At 37.5% G+C, this 20,877-nt stretch overlaps 1 protein-coding gene across 2 annotated transcripts; it reads left to right on the top strand.

The window, feature by feature from the left end:
- Nucleotides 1-663: 663 nt before the first annotated feature.
- MED30 (mediator complex subunit 30) lies at nt 664-19,749 on the top strand. Of its 2 annotated transcripts, XM_061439092.1 has the most exons (5): nt 664-1,012; nt 6,603-6,761; nt 8,711-8,812; nt 10,562-10,677; nt 19,349-19,749. In XM_061439092.1, exons 1-5 carry the CDS (start codon nt 836-838, stop codon nt 19,374-19,376), a joined length of 582 nt encoding a protein of 193 aa, XP_061295076.1. In that variant the 5' UTR covers nt 664-835; the 3' UTR covers nt 19,377-19,749. The 2 variants fall into 2 exon arrangements, with proteins under 2 accessions (XP_061295076.1, XP_061295077.1); XM_061439093.1 differs by lacking the exon at nt 10,562-10,677 and having other exon boundaries at nt 672-1,012.
- Nucleotides 19,750-20,877: the final 1,128 nt, after the last annotated feature.

The following is a 20,877-nucleotide window of genomic DNA, read 5'->3' as shown; positions in this document are numbered from 1 at the left end:
TTGTCCACAGTTGGGCAGTGCTAACTTTGAATTTTAGTCCAGGATATCTGGTCTGTGTGAATAAGGCAAGGATAAGTCAGAAAGAAGACAGACTGAAAATTATATATAACATAGTGCCAAAGTCAGAAAAGAGAAGGAAGTGGAGGAATTGTGTGCCATGAAAGACAGAAGTGTTAATTTTATACTTTCTGTGATCAGGAAAGCTTGTCAAATAAACGGACTTTTTAGCAGGAAACAACAACAAATGGGAAATTAGTGTCACGTCACAGTAAAGCTTGGACTATCAAAAACTCAAATTTCAGGTTTTCAGTTGCAAGTTGTTTGTGACGAAACATGTCGAACTAGCCCCTCTGAGTCTGCCTTCTAGCTGTGAAAGGAAAGTAATACTACAAACTTCGTAGGCTCGTGACAAGGCAATAATCAGCAAGGAAATTAACACGAATTCAGAGTTCTATTAAGAATTTTAACCACTGGCTGAGACTGGGAAACGAACTGTGGGAAAGCCCACCTGTCTTCCACCCCGCGCACCGCCCCCTCTGTCTGGAGTTCACCCGGTGATTGGCTGCTCAACATGTCCGATCCGACCCCCCGCGCGTCCAGTCCAATCCAGCCGTCCTTGAACCGCAAGTTCCCAGGGACCAGCCGAGTGGGCGGGCCCTGTGACGTCTGACGGCGCTTCACGTCACCGTGGCGGAAGTCGCGGCCGCTGTTTTGAAATCAGACCGCTCGAGTCTCACAAGCTCCTGCTTACGCCGAGGCCTGAGGTCGAGCAGCGTCGGGGGACATCCCCGACACCTATCCTCCAGCCCTGCTGACCTGACGCCGCTGCCACGCCATGTCCACCCCTCCGCTGGCGGCGTCGGGGATGGCGCCCGGGCCCTTCGCCGGGCCCCAGGCCCAGCAGGCGGCCCGAGAGGTCAACACTGCATCGCTCTGCAGAATCGGGCAGGAAACGGTCCAAGACATCGTGTACCGCACCATGGAGATCTTCCAGCTCCTGAGGAACATGCAGGTGGGAAGGAGGGCGGGCCCCTCTCCGGGGCGTGCTTGGAGAAAGCGAGGTGCTTCTGCGAGGGAAGGAGCAGCTTGTTTGTTACCTGGGGTCCCTCGGCGTCGATGCGGCTGCCCTGGGCAATCCACGAGTATGGAGTCGCCCCCATTGACATTCAGAAGTGTTCCCCGATAAAGTGTCTGTCCCCAAGATGTGAAGGTGATGTTTTCCAGACCGGATTTCTGAAAAGGATGAAGCCGCATTTTCTAGATTCGACCAGGTTCTGTAGGCTCTAGGTGAACTCTTGTATCTTTCAAGGTAGAGGTGGGCCTCACTCCTCCACGCTCTTTGGGTTATTTTAATCTCATATTTTTCCACAGAATACTTTGTGATGGTTCAAGGAGTTGAATTCAGATTCTGCTAACCATTTTTGCTAAACAGCTTTATTTTGGTATAACTGATTCCCAATACAATGCATTTATTCAAAGTTTTGACGCATGTGTACTTGTGAAACCAACGTCCATCACCCCACAGTTCCCTCTGTGGAGAAGTGAGCACATTCTCGTGCCCCTTTTAAATTTACTTCTGGCTTTCCGTCCACAGGCAGTCTCTCTTTTGATTTCTGGCATCATAGCTAGTTGGCATTTTCTAGAGTTTCCTACACATGAAATCATACACTATGATTGGGGGCGGGAAAAGGGGGGATGCGGATCTGGCTTCTTTCACTCAACAAATATCAATAGGTCATTCCTTTTCATTGCTGAACAGTATTCTATTGTATGAATATATCACAATTAGTGTATCTGTTGATGGCCATTTGGTCTGTATCCACTTTGGAGCTATTATAAATAACACTTCTGAGTGTTCAGCTACAAATGTTTGTGTGAACATATGTTTCATTTCTCTTGAGTAGGTAGATGCCTAGGCGTGGAATTGCTGGGTTATGAGGGAAATGATTGATTACTATTCTAAGAAACTTTTCCAAAAGTTTCCTCATCCTTGCCAGTAGTTGTTACTGTCTTTTTCCTTGGTTTTTTTTTTTTTTTTTGGAATTGTATGTCTTTCTGTTTCATCAGTACTTTCTCCCAGTCTGTGGCATGTCTTTTTATTCTCTTCACATTGTCTTTTGAAGAACAGATATTTTAAACTTTAATGGAATCCAATTTATTGATTTGTCCTTTTACAGATTTTGGGTTTTGGTACCATACCTAAGAAGTCTTTGCCTAACCCAAAGATTTCTTATGTTTTCTTCTGAAGTTTTATAGTCTTAGGTTTTACATTTAGGTCTATGATCCACATGGAGTTACTTTTTTAAAATACTGATAGATATAGATCTGTTTTTTTTTTTTTTTGCGTTTGGATATCATGTCAGTCCAGCACCATTTTAATGTTTTACTAACCCATGTTTAAGGCTTATCTTACTAGTGTGTGATGTGGATATCATTCTTGTTTTATGGATGAGGATTCTATGGGTTCACCTCTCTATTCTGAGAGGTGAAGTGACAGAGGTGATAGTCAGTGTAGGGTAAATTTGAAACCAGGTCCTCAGACTCTTAGAACTTTCGAACTCTTATTTCAGCTGCACTAAAGATTGTTTTATTGCCTTTTTAAATACAATGGTTGGGGTGTTTTTCCTATTGATTCTAGAAGTAATACAACTGTATGGAAATATTTTAAGACCCTGTTAATAAGCCACTGTGAGATAAAAAGGGAATCCAAGAGGAGATATGAAATCTTTGGCAATTGTTTTAAAAATATATAGATTAAAATGTAAGATGATTAAAATAGATTAAATGATCTCTTAGAATTTAGCAAATATTTATTTTTAAGCTGCTGTATTGGACTAGTAGAGCTACTAGCTAACATTTATCAAATACTTTCCTTAGGAACATTGTTGTAAGAACAGTTCTAAGAAGTATTTTTATCTCTATTTTACAATTAAGGAAACTGAGACTTGAAGAATTTACTCAACATCATATATGACTGGTAGCTTTTTCTACTAACCTTTTTATTATACTAACTTGCTATCAACAGTTTGTATTATTAACAGAGATCTAATACACATCCATGACTGACAGTGAAAGAACTGAACTCTTTCAAAAGATACTATCAATAACTAGATTACATGTGGACATATATTCAAAACCAATTTGTAAGGACTACAATAACTTTTTCTTTGTGCTTGTGAATTCTGTGTTTTAACTCACTAAGAACCTTTGGGCCATATCATAATTGGCTGTAAATTAAGCAACAGTGTGCTCCTTAATTTATAGAAAGCTGGGAGGAGAAGTGGTACAAACAAGACTACATATAAACTATTTGTTAATACATTTTTAATTTCAAATTTTTTAAATTACCTTCTATATTATTAATCCAGAAGGATCAGATCAGATCAGATCAGTCGCTCAGTCGTGTCCGACTCTTTGCGACCCCATGAATCGCAGCATGCCAGGCCTCCCTGTCCATCACCAACTCCCGGAGTTCACTGAGACGTCCATGGAATCAGTGATGCCATCCAGCCATCTCATCCTCTGTCGTCCCCTTCTCCTCTTGCCCCCAATCCTTCCCAGCATCAGAGTCTTTTCCAATGAGTCAACTCTTTGCATGAGGTGGCCAAAGTACTGGAGTTTCAGCTTTAGCATCATTCCTTGTAAAGAAATCCCAGGGCTGATCTCCTTCAGAATCGACTGGTTGGATCTCCTTGCAGTCCAAGGGACTCGCAAGAGTCTTCTCCAACACCACAGTTCAAAAGCATCAATTCTTTGGTGCTCAGCTTTCTTCACAGTCCAACTCTTACATCCATACATGACCACTGGAAAAACCATAGCCTTGACTAGATGGACCTTCGTTGGCAAAGTAATGTCTCTGCTTTTTAATATGCTGTCTAGGTTGGTCATAACTTTCCTTCCAAAGAGTAAGCGTCTTTTAATTTCATGGTTGCAATCTCCATCTACAGTGATTTTGGAGCCCCCAAAAATAAAGTCTGACACTGTTTCCACTGTTTCCCCATCTACTTCCCATGAAGTGATGGGACCAGATGCCATGATCTTAGTTTTCTGAATGTTGAGCTTTAAGCCAACCTTGTGACTCTCCTCTTTAACTTTCATCAAGAGGCTCTTTAGCTCCTCTTCACTTTCTGCCATAAGGGTGGTGTCATCTGAATATCTGTGGTTATTAATATTTCTCCTGGCAATCTTGATTCCAGCTTGTGCGTCTTCAAGCCCAGCACAAAACTCAGCAGTGGCCACAGGACTGGAAAAGGTCAGTTTTCATTCCAATTCCAAAGAAAGGCAATGCCAAAGAATGCTCAAACTACCGCACAATTGCACTCATCTCACAAGCTAGTAAAATAATGCTCAAAATTCTCCAAGCCAGGCTTCAGCAATACGTGAACCGTGAACTTCCAGATGTTCAAGCTGGTTTTAGAAAAGGCAGAGGAACCAGAGATCAAATTGCCAACATCCACTGGATCATGGAAAACACAAGAGAGTTCCAGAAAAACATCTATTTCTGCTTTATTGACTATGCCAAAGCCTTTGACTGTGTGGATCACAATAAACTGTGGACAATTCTGAAAGAGATGGGAATACCAGACCACCTGACCTGCCTCTTGAGAAACCTGTATGCAGGTCAGGAAGCAACAGTTAGAACTGGACATGGAACAACAGACTGGTCCCAAATAAGAAAAGGAGTATGTCAAGGCTGTATATTGTCACCCTGCTTATTTAACTTATATGCAGAGTACATCATGAGTATCTTTAGTCTTTATTAAATACAAAATATAGGCAAAGTATGTAGTACCTACAATGTAGGTACAAAAAATGTAGTACCATAAGAAAGGTATAGCCTGCTTCTGTATGTAAAGTGTAATTATTATATTTCTTATTGTCACCCAAACAAGAAAGCAGTGACCCTTTGAAAATTTTTTCTTATTTTTTAATTTTTTGAAACTTCATAAATTGAAAGATCATGAGAAATCCCACATAGTATTGTGGAGGGTGAACTCTCAATGCTTTTGTCCTTTAAACTGTTTTCACTAATTCAGTCTTTGATACTTTAACCCTTTTCTTTGAGATATCATCTTCAGAATGTTTTAATGCTTGAAAATTTCCCAAAATCCTAATATTATAAAAACTAATTTCAAAGAATTTTAAAAGATCCATCTCCTTAAATTGTAAACCATAACATTACAGGAAATTTAGAAGTGAGATAAAAGAAGAAAATCAATTATTAAGCCTATCTTCCTGTTAAATCTTTTATGAACTATTACACCTTTTAATTGGAGAAGGAAATGGCAACCCACTCCAGTACTCTTGCCTGGAGAATCCCATGGAGGGAGGAGCCTGGTAGGCTACAGTCCATGGGGCCGCAAAGAGTCGGACACGACTGAGCAACTTGACTCACACCTTTTAATAACTGTATATGTATAATTACGTATACACCTTTGGTCTTTTTTTTTTCCCCCTCTGTGCTTATGGTTTTACCTACTTGGAACAATAGTGGCTCTTATTTTCTTTCTTCTCTGAACACTGTATCAGGCTTTTTTTGATTCCTACCTCAGCTGTTTAGGAAAGAAAAAAAGGATGAAGTGAGGTTTAGAAAAGACTGGATTGATCTTCTAGCTTTAAACATTATTTGGAGTTTTGATTTTAAGTCACTTTGTAATCCCTAAGTGTATGAATTAGTGATTTTAATGAAATTGTATACTAGAAACCATTGTACAAACTTTGTTAATTCTAGTTTTAGGATAATTTCACAGATCAAATTGTGGGAATAAAATATTGTAAAGATGTACACAGAGAGGAAGATTTTGTAAGTTTCAGCACTGCACAAAATATGCATTTAGTTGTAAGTAAGTAGTAGTTTTTCCATTTATCTGTGATTTTTGTCATTTCAGTATGTATTTTGGCTTCTTTTGGTAAAATTCCTGAATTAAAAATATATAAGCATCCAAGACAGAGTTATGATCATAGCAGTTATTTGCAATAATTTATTAATAATATTCAAGTACAGATTGATTTGTTACTATATATCGCCTGCTATTGATTTCTTTTAAAGTAAAACTTTTGGTGACAGCTTTATGTTTTAATGCATGCCCAGAACATCTTAATTATAATAGTTAAGGTATCTTGAGATTATTTTTGCAACAACGGCAGCATACTCTTCTTTTTCTTCTACTGAAAAGTCCTATCTTCATTTTTTTCCTTCTTCTTTTTCTTAAAATTGTATTTTGAGTTGTATGAATTCAGCTCCTGGTTGAGTTCAGCACCCTGCTGCTTTTACATTATCTTAAGTGATATTAAAATTGTGTATTCTTTTTAGTTATAATACAAAGCTATGGTATAAATATAATCAAAAGTTAGAGGCAGAAAGCATTTCAACTGATCAGAAAGGCTTATCACAAAGTTTGGTAGAACTGCTTGACAGTATGCTAAGGAGCTAATTAATAAATGAGCATGTATTACTGTTAAATTCTTAAAGTTGCACTTGATTCATTGTGAGGAACAGCTTGCTTTTATGCATTGCTCAAAGATTGTTTCTGTTCGTTAGCTTTGCTTAAAGAAAATCTTGATTTTCATTACTTTTTGTTTCTGGGTTTTTGTCCGAGAAGCTGCCAAATGGTGTCACTTACCATACTGGAACATACCAAGACCGGTTAGCAAAACTACAGGATCACCTTCGCCAACTTTCTATTCTCTTCAGGAAGCTGAGATTGGTCTATGATAAATGCAATGAAAACTGCGGAGGGATGGATCCCATTCCAGTAGAGGCAAGTTTTAGTGGTCGAGGGAGGGTGAATGTAAGAGTCTTAGGACATTTGTAATTTTTTCCCTTTTTCTCTTCTATTTTCACAGTATTTTCAGATTTTGATCATACTGGTTTCACTTTTGACTAGAAAAGATTCAATTGTGAGATATATGTGTGTGTGTATATATATATATAGAACTGTCTTTTCATGTTGATAATTTCTTGCAGACTTTAGCATCCAGGCTGATGGTGAATTTTTGTTGTTGGGGGAGATTATCAGAGATTATCTGTGGCACTTCTATTATTGCTGTCAGTGTCTCATTTTAATTAAGTCAGTGTATGATGTCTTAGTAGACATTTTAATAGTATTGTAAAATACTTTTACAGTGGTTTTCATGTAAGTTCTTTATGGATAAAAGGTTATGACCATTTTCATCATTATTAAATTATCTTAGTAGAATCACTCTAGTTTTAAATATATTTCTTTAAGTTTAATCTTGGATCGTAGGTATATTTTAGTTAATCAGGTATACGGTTATTTTTATAGGTGGTCCTTTCCTGTTGACAAGTGATAATCTCTGCCACCAGAGGTAGCTGGTGGCAGAGAGTGGGGTTAGATGTTCTCTCACTCTATATAAAGAACAGTTCCATGTCGTCAGTGCTTTCTTATTTGAGTGATCAGCATGTATGGGGTGAACAGACAAAGAGTAAACTGCAATACAGCCTGAAAAAAAGTGGTCAGATGTGGAGGGTCAGAAATATAGTGGACTCTGACAGAGGCTGCAGAAAAGTCAAGGAAAATAAGGAATGAAAACTGTCCAGCAGATTTTGCTAGAGGAAGACTGTTGGTATATTTGGTCAGAGCTTTGGTAGAAAGATAGCAGCAGAAGTCAGATCACAGTGAGCTGAAGATTAAACAGGAGGTAAGGAACTGAAGCCAAAAAGTGGATATCCATCTTTCAAGAAGCTTAGACTAAAAACAAAAGAAGAAGTAGGTGGTAGGAGGGATAGAGTTTGGGTTCCCCCCCACCACCCCCCACCCCGCCCCTTCCAAATGGGAGAACTTGTTTAGATGAAAAGGGAAGAAAACAGTCAGGTGAGGTCAGGGGAAATAAATAATGAAGTCGGGAGGGCAGAGGAATCAGTGTACAGGAATGAAGACTAAATGTATTTGAGATGAAGGACCACTGTCCGCATTTGGAGAGAGGAAAGGAAGAAAGTAGTTGTGGATGTAGGCAAATTTATATTTGTCCCAAGAATTCACAGAAGTTTGGCTAGATTGATTACTGGTTATACTAGTTACTTACCTCTGTCCTATTCCTGCATTGGTAATATAAGATGGAAGAGACAAGTCTCTGGTGACTGTACAAGGGGTTTCATCAAACAAATGTCATCACAAATCTATACATATTTAATTATAATTCTGCTGGAAGTTTCATTGCTATATAAACTTTTTCTCTTACAAAAAAACTTTCTCCCAAATATAAGACATCTAGAAATCTACATAGACACTTCAATAGCAAGTAAATCACAATTATATATGTCCATGAAGTTCCTTTCTTTCTAGTATAGATCAAGGAAGCCTATTCTAGCTGAATGGACATAAAGTACTTAAGGGTAGGACTTGTATCTTATTTGGCATTATTTTTGCAGTGTCTGCTCACCCAGTGTCTGCCAATTAAATATTTGCTGATTGACTGAGTAGGATATTACTTAATTACATGTGACAACTAATTTTGCTAAAAGGACTGTTTTGCAAAAGAAACCCAAAAAGCAAATGTATAGAACTCATTGAAATGATATATACTTCTAATGCTTTTATTTTAGGCCATCACTTGAATTAAAATATATTTTTGTACTGTTAAGATAAAAGTATAAAAATTTATCTTAATTAGATGTATTATCTATGCCAGTATAATTGGAAATTGTGTGTCATATCTTTGACTTTTAACTTGTGTCTGTCACTCTCAGCAACTTATTCCATATGTGGAAGAAGATGGCTCAAAAGATGACCGGGCTGGCCCACCTCGTTTTGCTAGTGAAGAGAGGCGAGAAATTGCTGAAGTCAATAAAGTGAGTTGCTAGTCTGTATGTCTTACATTTCTGAATATTGATAAAAATTAAAAGGGAGTCTATATAACTCAAAAACATAATTTGAATTATAGAATTACATGAAGTTGTTTCTTGGCAAATTTAACCTACTTAGATTACAACTCCAGAGAAGGCACTAGCGACCCACTCCAGTATTCTTGCCTAGAAAATCCCATGGGCAGAAGAGCCTGGTGGGCTGCAGTCTATGGAGTCGCACAGAGTCGGACACGACTGAGCGACTTGGCTTTCACTTTTCACTTTCATGCATTGGAGAAGGAAATGGCAACCCACTCCAGTATTCTTGCCTGGAGAATCCCAGGGACGGGAGCCTCATGGGCTGCTGCCTATGGGGTCGCACAGAGTCGGACACGACTGAAGCGACTTAGCAGCAGCAGCAGATTACAACTCAAAACTCAGAGGTAAACAGAAATGCCATCTGGTTAGTCAGAAGATCACAGAATTCAGGCAGTAAAGCTCTTAGAAAGGCCTCATAGGCGCTCTGTCACAGCCCATTTACATTTTCTTCTCTAGGCAGAATTGTAGCTCTCTAGGTTACAGCATGTTAGGAGCAGCAAATGATAATACTTTACAAGTAGGAGATGTGAATGTCTCAAAAGCTGAATAAGAAACTGAGAGTTATCAAAGCACTACCCCATCCTACCCTTCACCCCACAAAAGTTCCTAACTTGAATTTAATGCTGATTACTTTCAGAAGTTCAGAAGATAATGTTCAGATAGTTCTCTTGAAGCATAGGGAAATAAGGGATGTTGTCGGTCCATTCTGGGATAGAAGCGTGGCTAACAAATAGCACACAAAATAAAACTACCAGTCTTGGTGCTTTACTTACAAATAAGTGCCCCCACCTCCTGCCTCACTCCTGAAATTCCTAATGCTAGTTAATAGAATTCATCAGGACATTAATTAATCTACCACAGCCAAAGAGGGTTTTCTGAGGTAGAGGAGGAAGACTTAGTTTACTTATATAAGGTCTGTAGGCTAAACTGAAAAAAAATTTTAGCAGCAGCAGCAGCAGAAGACATTTGATAGACTTCAAATGTTGAGGACTCAAAGAATGCTTACAATTATTAATGTGATAGTCTTTAAAAAAAAACTTTTTATTTCAGATATGTAGCCAACATTTTTCATAGAAATGAAATACAAAACTAGTCATATTGCTGCTGCTGCTGCTAAGTCACTTCAGTCGTGTCCGACTCTGTGCGACCCCATGGACAGCAGCCCACCAGGCTCCTCTGTCCACGGGATTCTCCAGGCAAGAATACTGGAGTGGGTTGCCATTTCCTTCTCCAGTCATATTAAAAACAGGCAGAAAATAAGATGCCTTATACTACTGTGTTTGATGCTATTTTAGAAATTATAGCCAGTGAAACAAACTTTATGAAACAGAAGTTATAATATTATATAAAAATTTGTTAAATTTATTAAGGTAGTACATAACATTATAGCTTAAGCTTCTGAAGCTCAAAGCAGCTCACTGATTAACAAGTAGAGGCAATAAGTATTTGATAAAAGAGCTTAAAGATTTATACCATTTTCCTATAATGTCATAAACCAGTTAGATTATAAGATCCTATTCACAATTGCAACAACAAATATTAAGTTGTTAGTATTTCCATAATATATGAGACTAAACTTAGTATATATAAAAGGATTTTTTTGGTAAAACTTTTTATGTTATATTGGAGTATAGCTGATTAACAATATTATGATAGTTTCAGGTGAACAGCAAAGGGACTCAGCCATACTTACACATGTATCCATTCTCCTCCAAACTGCCCTCCCATTCCGGCTGCCGCATACCATTGAGCAGAATTCCATGTGCTGTACAGTAGGTCCTTTTTGTTATCCATTTTAAATACAAAAGTGTATACATGTCTAACGCGAACTCCCTAACTGTCCCTTCCCAAGAAAAATCCCAAATAAAGAACCTAACCTTACACCTAAAAGGACTAGAGAAAGATCAGATAAAACCTAAAGTTAGTAGAAGGAAATAAATCAAAGATCAGAGCAGAAATAAATGAAATAGAGACAAAGAAAACAGTTGCAAAGATGAATGAAACTAAAAGCTGGTACTTTGAAAAGATAAACAGAATTCATAAACCCTTTGCCAGACTCATAAAGAAATTTTGAACAGCTGAAAAAACACATGACATTCTTACATGGGCAATAACTACTCTAAAAATGCCAGTCTTGATTATTTCATAGTTATTTATTTATTTTTTTAATTCAAGGATAATTGCTTTACAGAATAGTGTTAGCAACACTCCAAGTACAAATGTGAATTCTCTTGAAATTGCACAAAATAGTAAGATTTTAGTGCAATACCAATCAAAAAACAAATAAAAAATTGGAACTTTTTTCCTTGAGAGCATACTCAAATATATATAATAAAAAAAATTCCAGTAAGAGTAATAAAACGAACAGACTCTTTGCTTCAAAAATTAAAATGTTAGATGAAGCATATTATAAAAACAGTAAGTGTGAAATCCTGGCATAAGAACAGACAGATTCAGTTCAGTCGCTCAGTTGTGTCTGACTCTGTGACCCTGTGGACTTCAGCATGCCAGGCCTCCCTGTCCATCACTTAAACTTATATCCATTGAGTTGGTGATGCCATCCAACCATCTCATCCTCTGTCATCCCCTTCTCCTCCCACCTTCAATCTTTTCCAGCATCAGGGTCTTTTCCAATGATTCAGTTCTTCGCATCAGGTAGCCAAAGTATTGGGAGTTTCAGCTTCAACATCAGTCCTTCCAATGAATATTCAGGGCTGATTTCCTTTAGAATGGGCTGGTTGGATCTCCTTGCAGTCCAAGGGATTCTCAAGAGTCTTCCCCAACACCACAGTTCAAAAGCATCAATTTTTCGGCGCTCAGCTTTCTTTATAGTCCAACTCTCACATCCATTGGAATGAAAACTGACATTTTCCAGTCCTGTGGCCACCGCTGAGTTTTCCAAATTTGCTGGCATATTGAGTGCAGCACTTTGACAGCATCATCATTTAGGATTTGAAATAGCTCAACTGGAATTCCATCACCTCCACTACCTCTGTTCATAGTGATGCTTCCTACGGCCCACTTGACTTCACATTCCAGGATGTCTGGCTCTACGTGGGTGATCACACCATCATGGTTATCTGGGTCATGAAGATCTCTTTTGTATGGTTCTTCTGTGTATTCTTGCAACCTTTTCTTAATATCTTCTGCTTCTGTTAGGTCCATACCATTTATATCCTTTATTGAGCACATCTCTGCATGAAATGTTCCCTTGGTATCTAAATTTCTTGAAGGGATCGCTAGTCTTTCCCGTTCTATTGTTTTCCTCTATTTCTTTGTATTGATCGCTGAGGAAGGCTTTCTTATCTCTCTTTGGTATTTTTTGGAACTCTGTATTCAAATGGGTATATCTTTCCTTTTCTCCTTTGCTTTTTGCTTCTCTTCTTTTCATAGCTATTTGTAAGGCTTCCTCAGACAGCCATTTTGCTTTTTTGCATTTCTTTTTCTTGGGGATGGTCTTGATCTCTATCTCCTGTACTGTGTCATGAACCTCCATCCATAGTTCAGAAAGAATGAAGAGATGGAGCCAAAGCAAAAACACCATCCACTTGTAGATGTGAATGGTGATAGAAGCAAGGTCCGATGCTGTAAAGAGCAATATTGCATAGGAACCTGGAATGTTAGGTTCATGAATCAAGGCAAATTGGAAATGGTCAAACAGGAGATGGCAAGAGTGAATATCGACATTTTAGGAATCAGCAAACTAAAATGGACTGGAATGGGTGAATTTAACTCAGATGACCATTATATCTACTACTGTGGGCAAGAATCCCTTAGAAGAAATGGAGTAGCCATCATAGTCAACAGGAGTCCAAAATGCAATACTTGGATGCAATCTCAAAAACGACAGAATGATCTCTTTTCATTTCCAAGGCAAACCATTCGATATCACAGTAATCCAAGTCTATGCCCTGACTAGTAATGCTGAAGAAGCTGAAGTTGAACTGTTCTATGAAGACCTACAAGACCTTCTAGAACTAACACCCAAAAAAGATGTCCTTTTCATTATAGGGGACTGGAATGCAAAAGTGGGAAGTCAAGAAATACCTGGGGTAACAGGCAGATTTGGCCTTGGAGTACAGAACAAAGCAGGGCAAAGGCTAAGAGTTTTGCCAAGAGAACGCACTGGTCATAGCAAACACCTTCTTCCAACAACACAAGAGAAGACTCTACACGTGGACATCACCAGATGGTCGATACTGAAATCAGATTGATTACATTCTTGGCGGCCAGAGGTGTAGAAGCTCTACTCAGTCAGCAAAAACAAGACCGGGAGCTGACTGTGGCTCAGATCACAAACTCCTTATTGCCAAATTCAGACTTAAATTGAAGAAAAGTAGGGAAAACCACTAGACCATTCAGGTATGACCTAAATCAAATCCCTTATGATTATACAGACAGATTAGTGAAATAATATTCAGAAAAACTGTTTTACTATTATATTAATATGTGACAATTTAATATGACATAAGAGGGATTATGTGGAAAATTAGTCTTTAAAAATAGACACTTTGGGGAAAATTTAGCTAGTTTTTACATTATACCATGTGTCAAAATGAATTTCACAGTTGAAAATAAGACTTGTAAAACAAAATACTAGAAAACTAAAAGAAAAATATATATAAAAACTCAGAAAAAAAAGATTTTTCTAAAATAACATTTAAGAAAATTTTATGAGGTGAACTATACATTAAGAATATTTACAGCAAATTTGACAGTAATAAGCATAAAGAATTTAGGGATTAGGAGGGGAAACTTTTAAGTTAGATCTTGAAGAGTAAGTGGTGTTTGGTAGTCCAGAGATGAGACATCCATATATTAAGTGTTTTATGTTAAGGTTGATAATCTTATATATTAATTCACAATGGATATATCCTATTATTTTTCTCTGTAGTAAGGATGTTAGTTATAGAATGAAATGTATAGGTAAATGAAACACCATTGTGTGTGATGATTACTTTGATTTCATAATGCTACGTGTGACTTAAATATAGTTTGTTCTCTAACCTAGAAGATATTATGATATTTTGGTGGGGCAGGGGAGAGAAAAGCTTCAGAATGAGATCATTTCTCTAAAGATAAATTTCATTACACTTCCTATTTCTCTAAGTTTCTCCCTTTTTCTAATATGGTTTTGAAATAGCCTATTCTATGGAGGAGTCTGGTGGGCTACAGTTCATGGGACCGCAAAGAGACACGACTGAGCGACTTCACTTTCACTTTCTTTTCAAATAATCAGAATATAGTCATTCCTTGACAGTGTGTAATCAAAACACTCTTACTAGCTAGAATTTTGTGAATTTTAAGATAAGGATATAATTGATACAAAGCATTTGATATGTTTTTCTCCACATTTGGATGTAGGTCTCTTTATGGTCTCTGTCTAGGACCCACCTACCTCTTTCCTTCCCCCAGTTGTTTCAGTGTGGTTATGTCATAATTGGGATTCAGTAAATATTCTGTGTTCATATTATTATGGCACATAGATACTATTTATTGCTAAACCACATAGGAAACCAGAGTTATATTTCCTGGAACAATTTTTTGTTTTCCTAGAGTTAATAGTTCTGTAATTTTGAAAATTTTTGATTAGTTCTTTATGGATCTGTGGGAGCAGCTCAGTACTGTTTTCCAACTTTCCAGCATCAAATTATCAGATGACTTATAGGTTTGTTCCCCCAATTCCACCCTGCCCCCAGAGTCCTCCTTCTTGCTGGGACCATCTTGCTAGGTCTGAATTGAATGCTCACTAAGCCTGGTATTCAACTACTGTCCTGGGGCCTTTCCTTCACCTCTTCAGTTAATTTTACTATCTCCTCCGTCTTCCATCTTCCTCTTTCTTGGTTTATTTCCTCCCTTGTTTGTAAGGTTCATACATCAGTGGCTTCTTCAGGAGAAATGCAGGGACTTAAGTTTTTAGTCTTTGTGTATCTGTCCAGATGATTGGTTGGTTGGATATAAAATTATATGTTGTAAATTAATTTCCCTCAGGAATTAGAAGGTGTTCTTCCATAATCTTCTCATATGGCATTTGGTAGATTTTAAAGAGCCTAGTTATAAATATTTTTAGGCTTTGTGAGACAAAAAGCCTTGTTCTGATGTAAAAACCATCCTTAGTTCACAGGCCTTACAAAAACAGGTCACGTGCCATAGTTTGTCTATTACGTTTTGTTGTCTTTGTAGATGGAGGATCAAAGATCTGTGGAGCATCAGATGCTTAAACATGAGGCGTTTCTATTTGGGAGTGAGGCACTAAGACACTAATCATAGGCTTTGTGAATTGGCCTTCATCATAGCAAGATTGGAAACAAGCTGGCTTTTTTCTTTGGAGGATCCCCAAGGATCTTTTACTGACATTTTTTTCTTTAGGGCTGTTCAGAATCTTCCAGTGTCCTACACAGAGGGATAGTCTCTTGTCTTCTTGCCTTCTGCTGTGCTGGTGGCACTGAATCCCTGAATCCCCAGCTATTCGGTTCATAAGAAACAAACCTGGTTCCCTGAAAGGGGGAGTGGGTACGGAAGTCTGGAGAGGGGACTCAGTCCCGTGTTGGTGAGGAGTAGGAATGAGCAGCCTAGGCTCTTGCTTGTTTCTGTAGCTCTTCCCCTCCAGCTTCCGTCCCCAGGCCTCACAGCAGACTTTGCCATGGCACCTGCCTCCATGGAGATCAGCCATTCTCAGGGGCATCCTTCTGGGTGGGACAGTGGTTTCCTCCCATTCATTTACCATTCCTCTCATTTACTATACCCCTTCTATGCCCCACCTTAAAATGTGCCACTTGGCATCTACTATTGTCTCCTTTCTGATCATTTTTCTCCATGTGAATTTATAGCCTTTTCATTCCCCTCCTGCCATTTTATTAGGGTTTGAGAAAAAAAAGAAATACGTGTTTAGTCCACAGTGTTTATCTGCAGTAAGTTTATTTCAATACACAAAATAGTATTTCTGAAGGTTTATTTTTGGAATAAAAGCCCATATTTTAAATTCTGTTCCCATTTCTACTTCAGGCATTTGAGAACGCTTTTTGATTTTGATTAAACCGTTTGAATCTGTTGAATTTGCTGTTGTATGTGCTTCTGGCTTTGGGGTAAAACTTGTTTCATTAACATGGTATTGAACTGAAGATTATTACAAAAAGGAAAGAATCCATTAAATGTTTTAAATTAAACAGATTTAAAGCTTAGCCCTATATTTCCACTGGAAAAAATTTTAAAGAGAATTTAGAGAGAATGTATCTTCTCTTGAGAGGCAGGAGAAGTATTCATTTGATTGGCCTCATGGCTCTCTCTTATTTCCTGGAAACTGTTAGTCTAATTTGAGGAAAGACTGAAGAACTAAGTGATAAACAGACCAATAAAAAAAAAAAAAAGGGAGAGGCTTACTTCACTCTGAATGACACTCTGTAGGTCCATCCTAAAAAGTTTAAAGTTTGAAAAAAAAAATATATATATATATATATATTTTTTTTTTTTAAAGGGGAGAGGCCTAAGTTTTGGTTAACTCAAATTGAAATTCCCCTTAAAAAAGCAAAAGAGAATAAAGTTAACAGCTAAAAACCAAAGTGGATTTTTTGACCCAAAGAGGTTTTTAACTCATTCCTTAAATAAAGCATCATAAATGTGAATTAAACATAATTCATATCCTATTAACCAAGTTATCTTATGTATAATTAGTGCCACTAATTATTTTTTCCTTTCCTCTACTTATTCAAATTTTGTACCTCCCTTCTGGAATATAAGATTAAAATATAGTTGAAAAATTATAAAATACTGAGTAAACTCATGATCATGGATATATTTTTCTGCCTTAATGGCACACATACCTGAGTGTTTTTGTGAAAAATGTTTATTTGAAATAACCACCTTCAGATGGCAAAATGTTGGTCTAATCTAATTACAGGCTTCCCTGGTAGCTTAGTGGTAAAGAATCTGCCTGCCAATGTAGGAGATGTGGGTTCAGTCCCTGGGTTGAGAAGATCCCCTGGAGAAGGAAATGGCAACCCACTCTAGTATTCTTGCCTAGGGAGTCCCATGGACAGGCTGTAGTCCATGGGGTCACAAGAGAGTCAGACATGACTGAGCGACTAAACAACAATTTAATTACATAATTACACAGATGCTATTAAAAGTCGAAATTAATTGGTTTGATTTTTCAACCACAGTTGTACCTTGACCAACACAGGTCTGGATAGTGCAGGTCCGCTTACATGCAGATTTTTTTCAATAAAATACTACGATACTGCACATTCTGCAGCTGACTGCGTCTAAAGATGCAGAACCATGGATACAGAGGACAGTCTGCTTTGATCAATTGTCACAGCTTTTGGGTGAATATTAAATTACATAGTATTACTTAGCATAAACATTTTTTAAGTACTCTACTTACACATTCACCTGTTAATGTAACAAATTAGGCACAGCTGATGGATTTTGATAATAGCAGCTGTCAACCTCTGTTAAAACCAATCAGTGGCAAGATTGTATATATTAAATCCTGTATCATGTCATGAAAATGTATTTACAGTTTAACCACTAATAAGCATAGCTGTCAGCTTTGGTGTTGATATTTTCATGATGTGTTTTGGCCCCAGGTATTTTTTAGTTGTATGCTAATTTTTTTTAATTTAAAACTTAGTGGTCTCTTTGAGACAAACTATCCTAATGCCTTATAATATGGCATTCTTTAAATAAAAAATTTTTACTGTTCCCCAAAGTTGAGTATTACCTTGAAAATATCCTACCGTTTTTTAGTTATCTTTATTTTTTGAGTTAATGAAGCTAAATTTTTTAATATCAGAATTTATACTTCCAAGTGAGTGTTCTTTAAAGTAGCATTTATTCCATTGATGAAACCATTGTGGGAGCCATCTGTAACCTCTGTTTTGATACTGATTTGAAAGTCTCTTTTTAACCACTCATTAATATAATTTTATTAGTTCCAGTTACTTCTTAATGAATACTGAAAATGTGATCACTAAGCTTCTTTCACCAAACTTGGCCTTTCAAGAAGTTGAATACCAATAGGAATTTCTTCCTCCTCCCTTTTGGCTTCTTTCCTCCTGTTCCCTGACTCTAGATAGAATATGAACAATTTATTTAATCTCAGTTTGCTCTTTAATAAATCAAAATTAAGATTTCTAGGTCTCCTTATAATGAACATGTATGACTTAATCTAGAGGTATTTTAATGTAGTGTCTTTAAAATTATCTAACTAACTATATTACTTCCAAACGTAATATTTCCAAGAGGTCACTTAACAGTAATGATTATCATAATAACTAGTGAACACTTTGAAATTCTCTGTTTTGATCTTGTTTTATCTACACAGACATTTACTACATACGATTTGAAGAAAAGATGCTTAATAAGAAGTTGATAAACTGTGGCCTGTTAGAGAGCCAGATCTGGAGATAACAGACACATTCTATGTGCATTCAGGGCATCCAGCAAATCTCAGTTATGAAGAAGATTCTATCGGGGCTGTGGCATCCTGTCTTCACTTTTCAGAATTAGAAGTAGATTGCACTTCGTGCTTAGAGAAATCAGTGACTTCTGCCACATGTTTGAAGGATAAATTGCATTTCTATTATACTTTACATTCTCTATTGACAGTCTATGCTCTGTGCCTACCATAACATTTGTTGAATGCTTATGTCTACCCACTCCAGTATTCTTGGTGGAGAGTCACATGGACAGAGGAGCCTGGCAGGCTGTTGTCTATGGGGTCTCAAAGAGTCCGACACGACTGAGCAACTAACACTTTGACTTTTCATTCACTTTCACTTACTTGTATGCTAGGTGCACTGCTAACACTTGATGTGAATCAGGTCTTTTACTCTTTATAACAACCCTTATGAAATAGGTTCAGTTATTATCCCCATTTTTGTGTTGTGGAAGCTGACGCACAGAGAGATTAAGTAATATTTACCTAGTGAAGGAGCTGAGCGTAAATCCAGAGAACCCAGGCTTTAGGGCTTGTGTTCTTAACCATTAAGCTACACTGCCTTGTGGAAACCTATATGCTTAGGTCTTATAATTGAATATTTAGCTTATTTTCTTTGGTGGTTCGAGTGGAGGAGGAAAAGGAGGTAGGGGGCTGGAGCCATAGGCTCTGTAGGCCGAATTAGAATTTATTACGCCTTTCAGTGGATGTTTGCGGCCAGAAAAGTATTGAGACCTTAAGGAAGTGCGTGCTTAGTCCCTCAGTCATGTCTGACTCTTTGGGACCCCATGGACTGTAGCCCACCAGGCTCCTCTGTCCATGGAATTTTCCAGGCAAGAATACTGGAGTGGGTGCCATTTCCTATTCCTACTTTGCCTTAAGGAAGTGTTTAGCTTAATTTCTGTCTGGTTCATTAGAGTTCTGACTTAATGACATTTTAATCTTATATCTTCATGGTCTGTACTTCATGAAACATTTTTTGATAAATTCTTTTGTTTCTGCAGAAACTCAAACAGAAGAATCAACAGCTGAAGCAAATTATGGATCAATTACGAAATCTCATCTGGGATATAAATGCCATGTTAGCAATGAGGAACTAAACTGATATTTAAATTTGCGGCTTTACACATGTTACACTGTTTTTTTTCCCCTCAAGTATTTTTTCCCTTTGAAGAAGATTATTTATCGGCTTTCAGTCTAGTCGCTAGAATTAAAATTTCTATTTTTTACACTGTGGTTTTATATTAAAGTATTCACTGATGGTTTTTTAAGAAGCTATTGATTCTGTGAAAGACTGTTGTAATACATTTTGATGAGATTTGTTTTTGGTTACTCTTCATGAATTGAATAATTGTTTTTTAAAAGCAAAAATAATTAACTTTTGTAAATAAATTTCTAAATTTGACACTGATTGTTTTGTTCATTTCATTACCTGTTTAGGAGAAAATTAAAGGTTTAAACATTCTTGCAGATGAAAATATCAAGTTCAGTCCATCTGTGGTACAAATTAAACATAAAAGTTACCATTTGAGCTCAATTTAAAAATTTTAGTTTGAGTCCCAGTAAAGTCCCTTGGACTGCAAGGAGATCCAACCAATCAATCCTAAAGGAAATCAGTCCTGAATATTCATTGGAAGGACTGACGTTGAAGCTGAAACTCTAATACTTTGGCCACCTGATGCGAAGAGCTGTTGCATTTGAAAAGACCCTGATGCTGGGAAAGATTGAAGGCAGGAGGAGAAGGGGATGACAGAGTATAAGATGGCTGGATGGCATCACCGACTCAATAGACATGAGTTTGAGTAAACTCTGGGAGTTGGTGATGGAAAGGGAGGCCTGGTGTGCTGCGATTCATGGGGTCGCAAAGAGTCGGACATGACTGAGTGACTGAACTGAAAGTTAGAATGGAAGAACAGTTAGCTTATCTATTGCTGTAAGTAGATGAAAATTAAGATTTCTTTTATTGTGGTTCTTACTTGGCATGCTCTGTCTCTAAAAGGAGAGAAAATTTTGTTGAAACGCCAACTGTGTGTTTATTTGCTACCTGCTTTAGGCCACGAAGCAATCCCCTATCTGATTTTTCAAGTATACCCTAAAGTAACCTTAAGCAAATTTTGGAAACAGTGAATTCTTAAGAGTTTAAATGACAAATTTCTTTTGTAGTTGGTTCTACAGTAATAAGTCCTTTATAGGTCTGCCTACAAGCAGCTGGACTCTCAGATTATAAATAGTGCATCCTCAAATAAGAGAGTCAGATTTTCCTCAGGAAGGACTTTTTCCAGTCTGATCCAGTAGCTCCTACCCCCTGGCCTTGGTTCTGACTCAATAAATACCGCTATTTGACTTGGTAATATTTGGAATCTCTTGAGGGTACCAAATTCCTCTGGGGAGGGACCTGGGTGGTTGAGGATGAGGGTAAAGATGCTTACTTTTTAGTGTATACCCTTAGGTACCTGTGGCATTTTTCAGCATTTGCAAATACTGCCTATTCATGTTAAGTTATGCAAATGCCCACCTTTAACAAGTGGCGGAA

Source organism: Bos javanicus, chromosome 14 (assembly GCF_032452875.1).
Source record: "Bos javanicus breed banteng chromosome 14, ARS-OSU_banteng_1.0, whole genome shotgun sequence".
NCBI lineage: Eukaryota > Metazoa > Chordata > Mammalia > Artiodactyla > Bovidae > Bos > Bos javanicus.
Note: the sequence above shows the minus strand (reverse complement) of the source record. Positions and strands in the feature narration are given on the sequence as shown.

Bases quoted from the DNA above. Each gene is read 5' to 3' on its own strand.
- MED30 (XM_061439092.1), top strand. From the start codon at position 836: ATGTCCACCCCTCCGCTGGCGGCGTCGGGGATGGCGCCCGGGCCCTTC. The intron at 1,013-6,602 runs GTGGGAAGGAGG...TTGTCCGAGAAG, and splicing joins AGCTCCTGAGGAACATGCAG to CTGCCAAATGGTGTCACTTA. The intron at 8,813-10,561 runs GTGAGTTGCTAG...ATATTATGATAG, and splicing joins AAATTGCTGAAGTCAATAAA to TTTCAGGTGAACAGCAAAGG.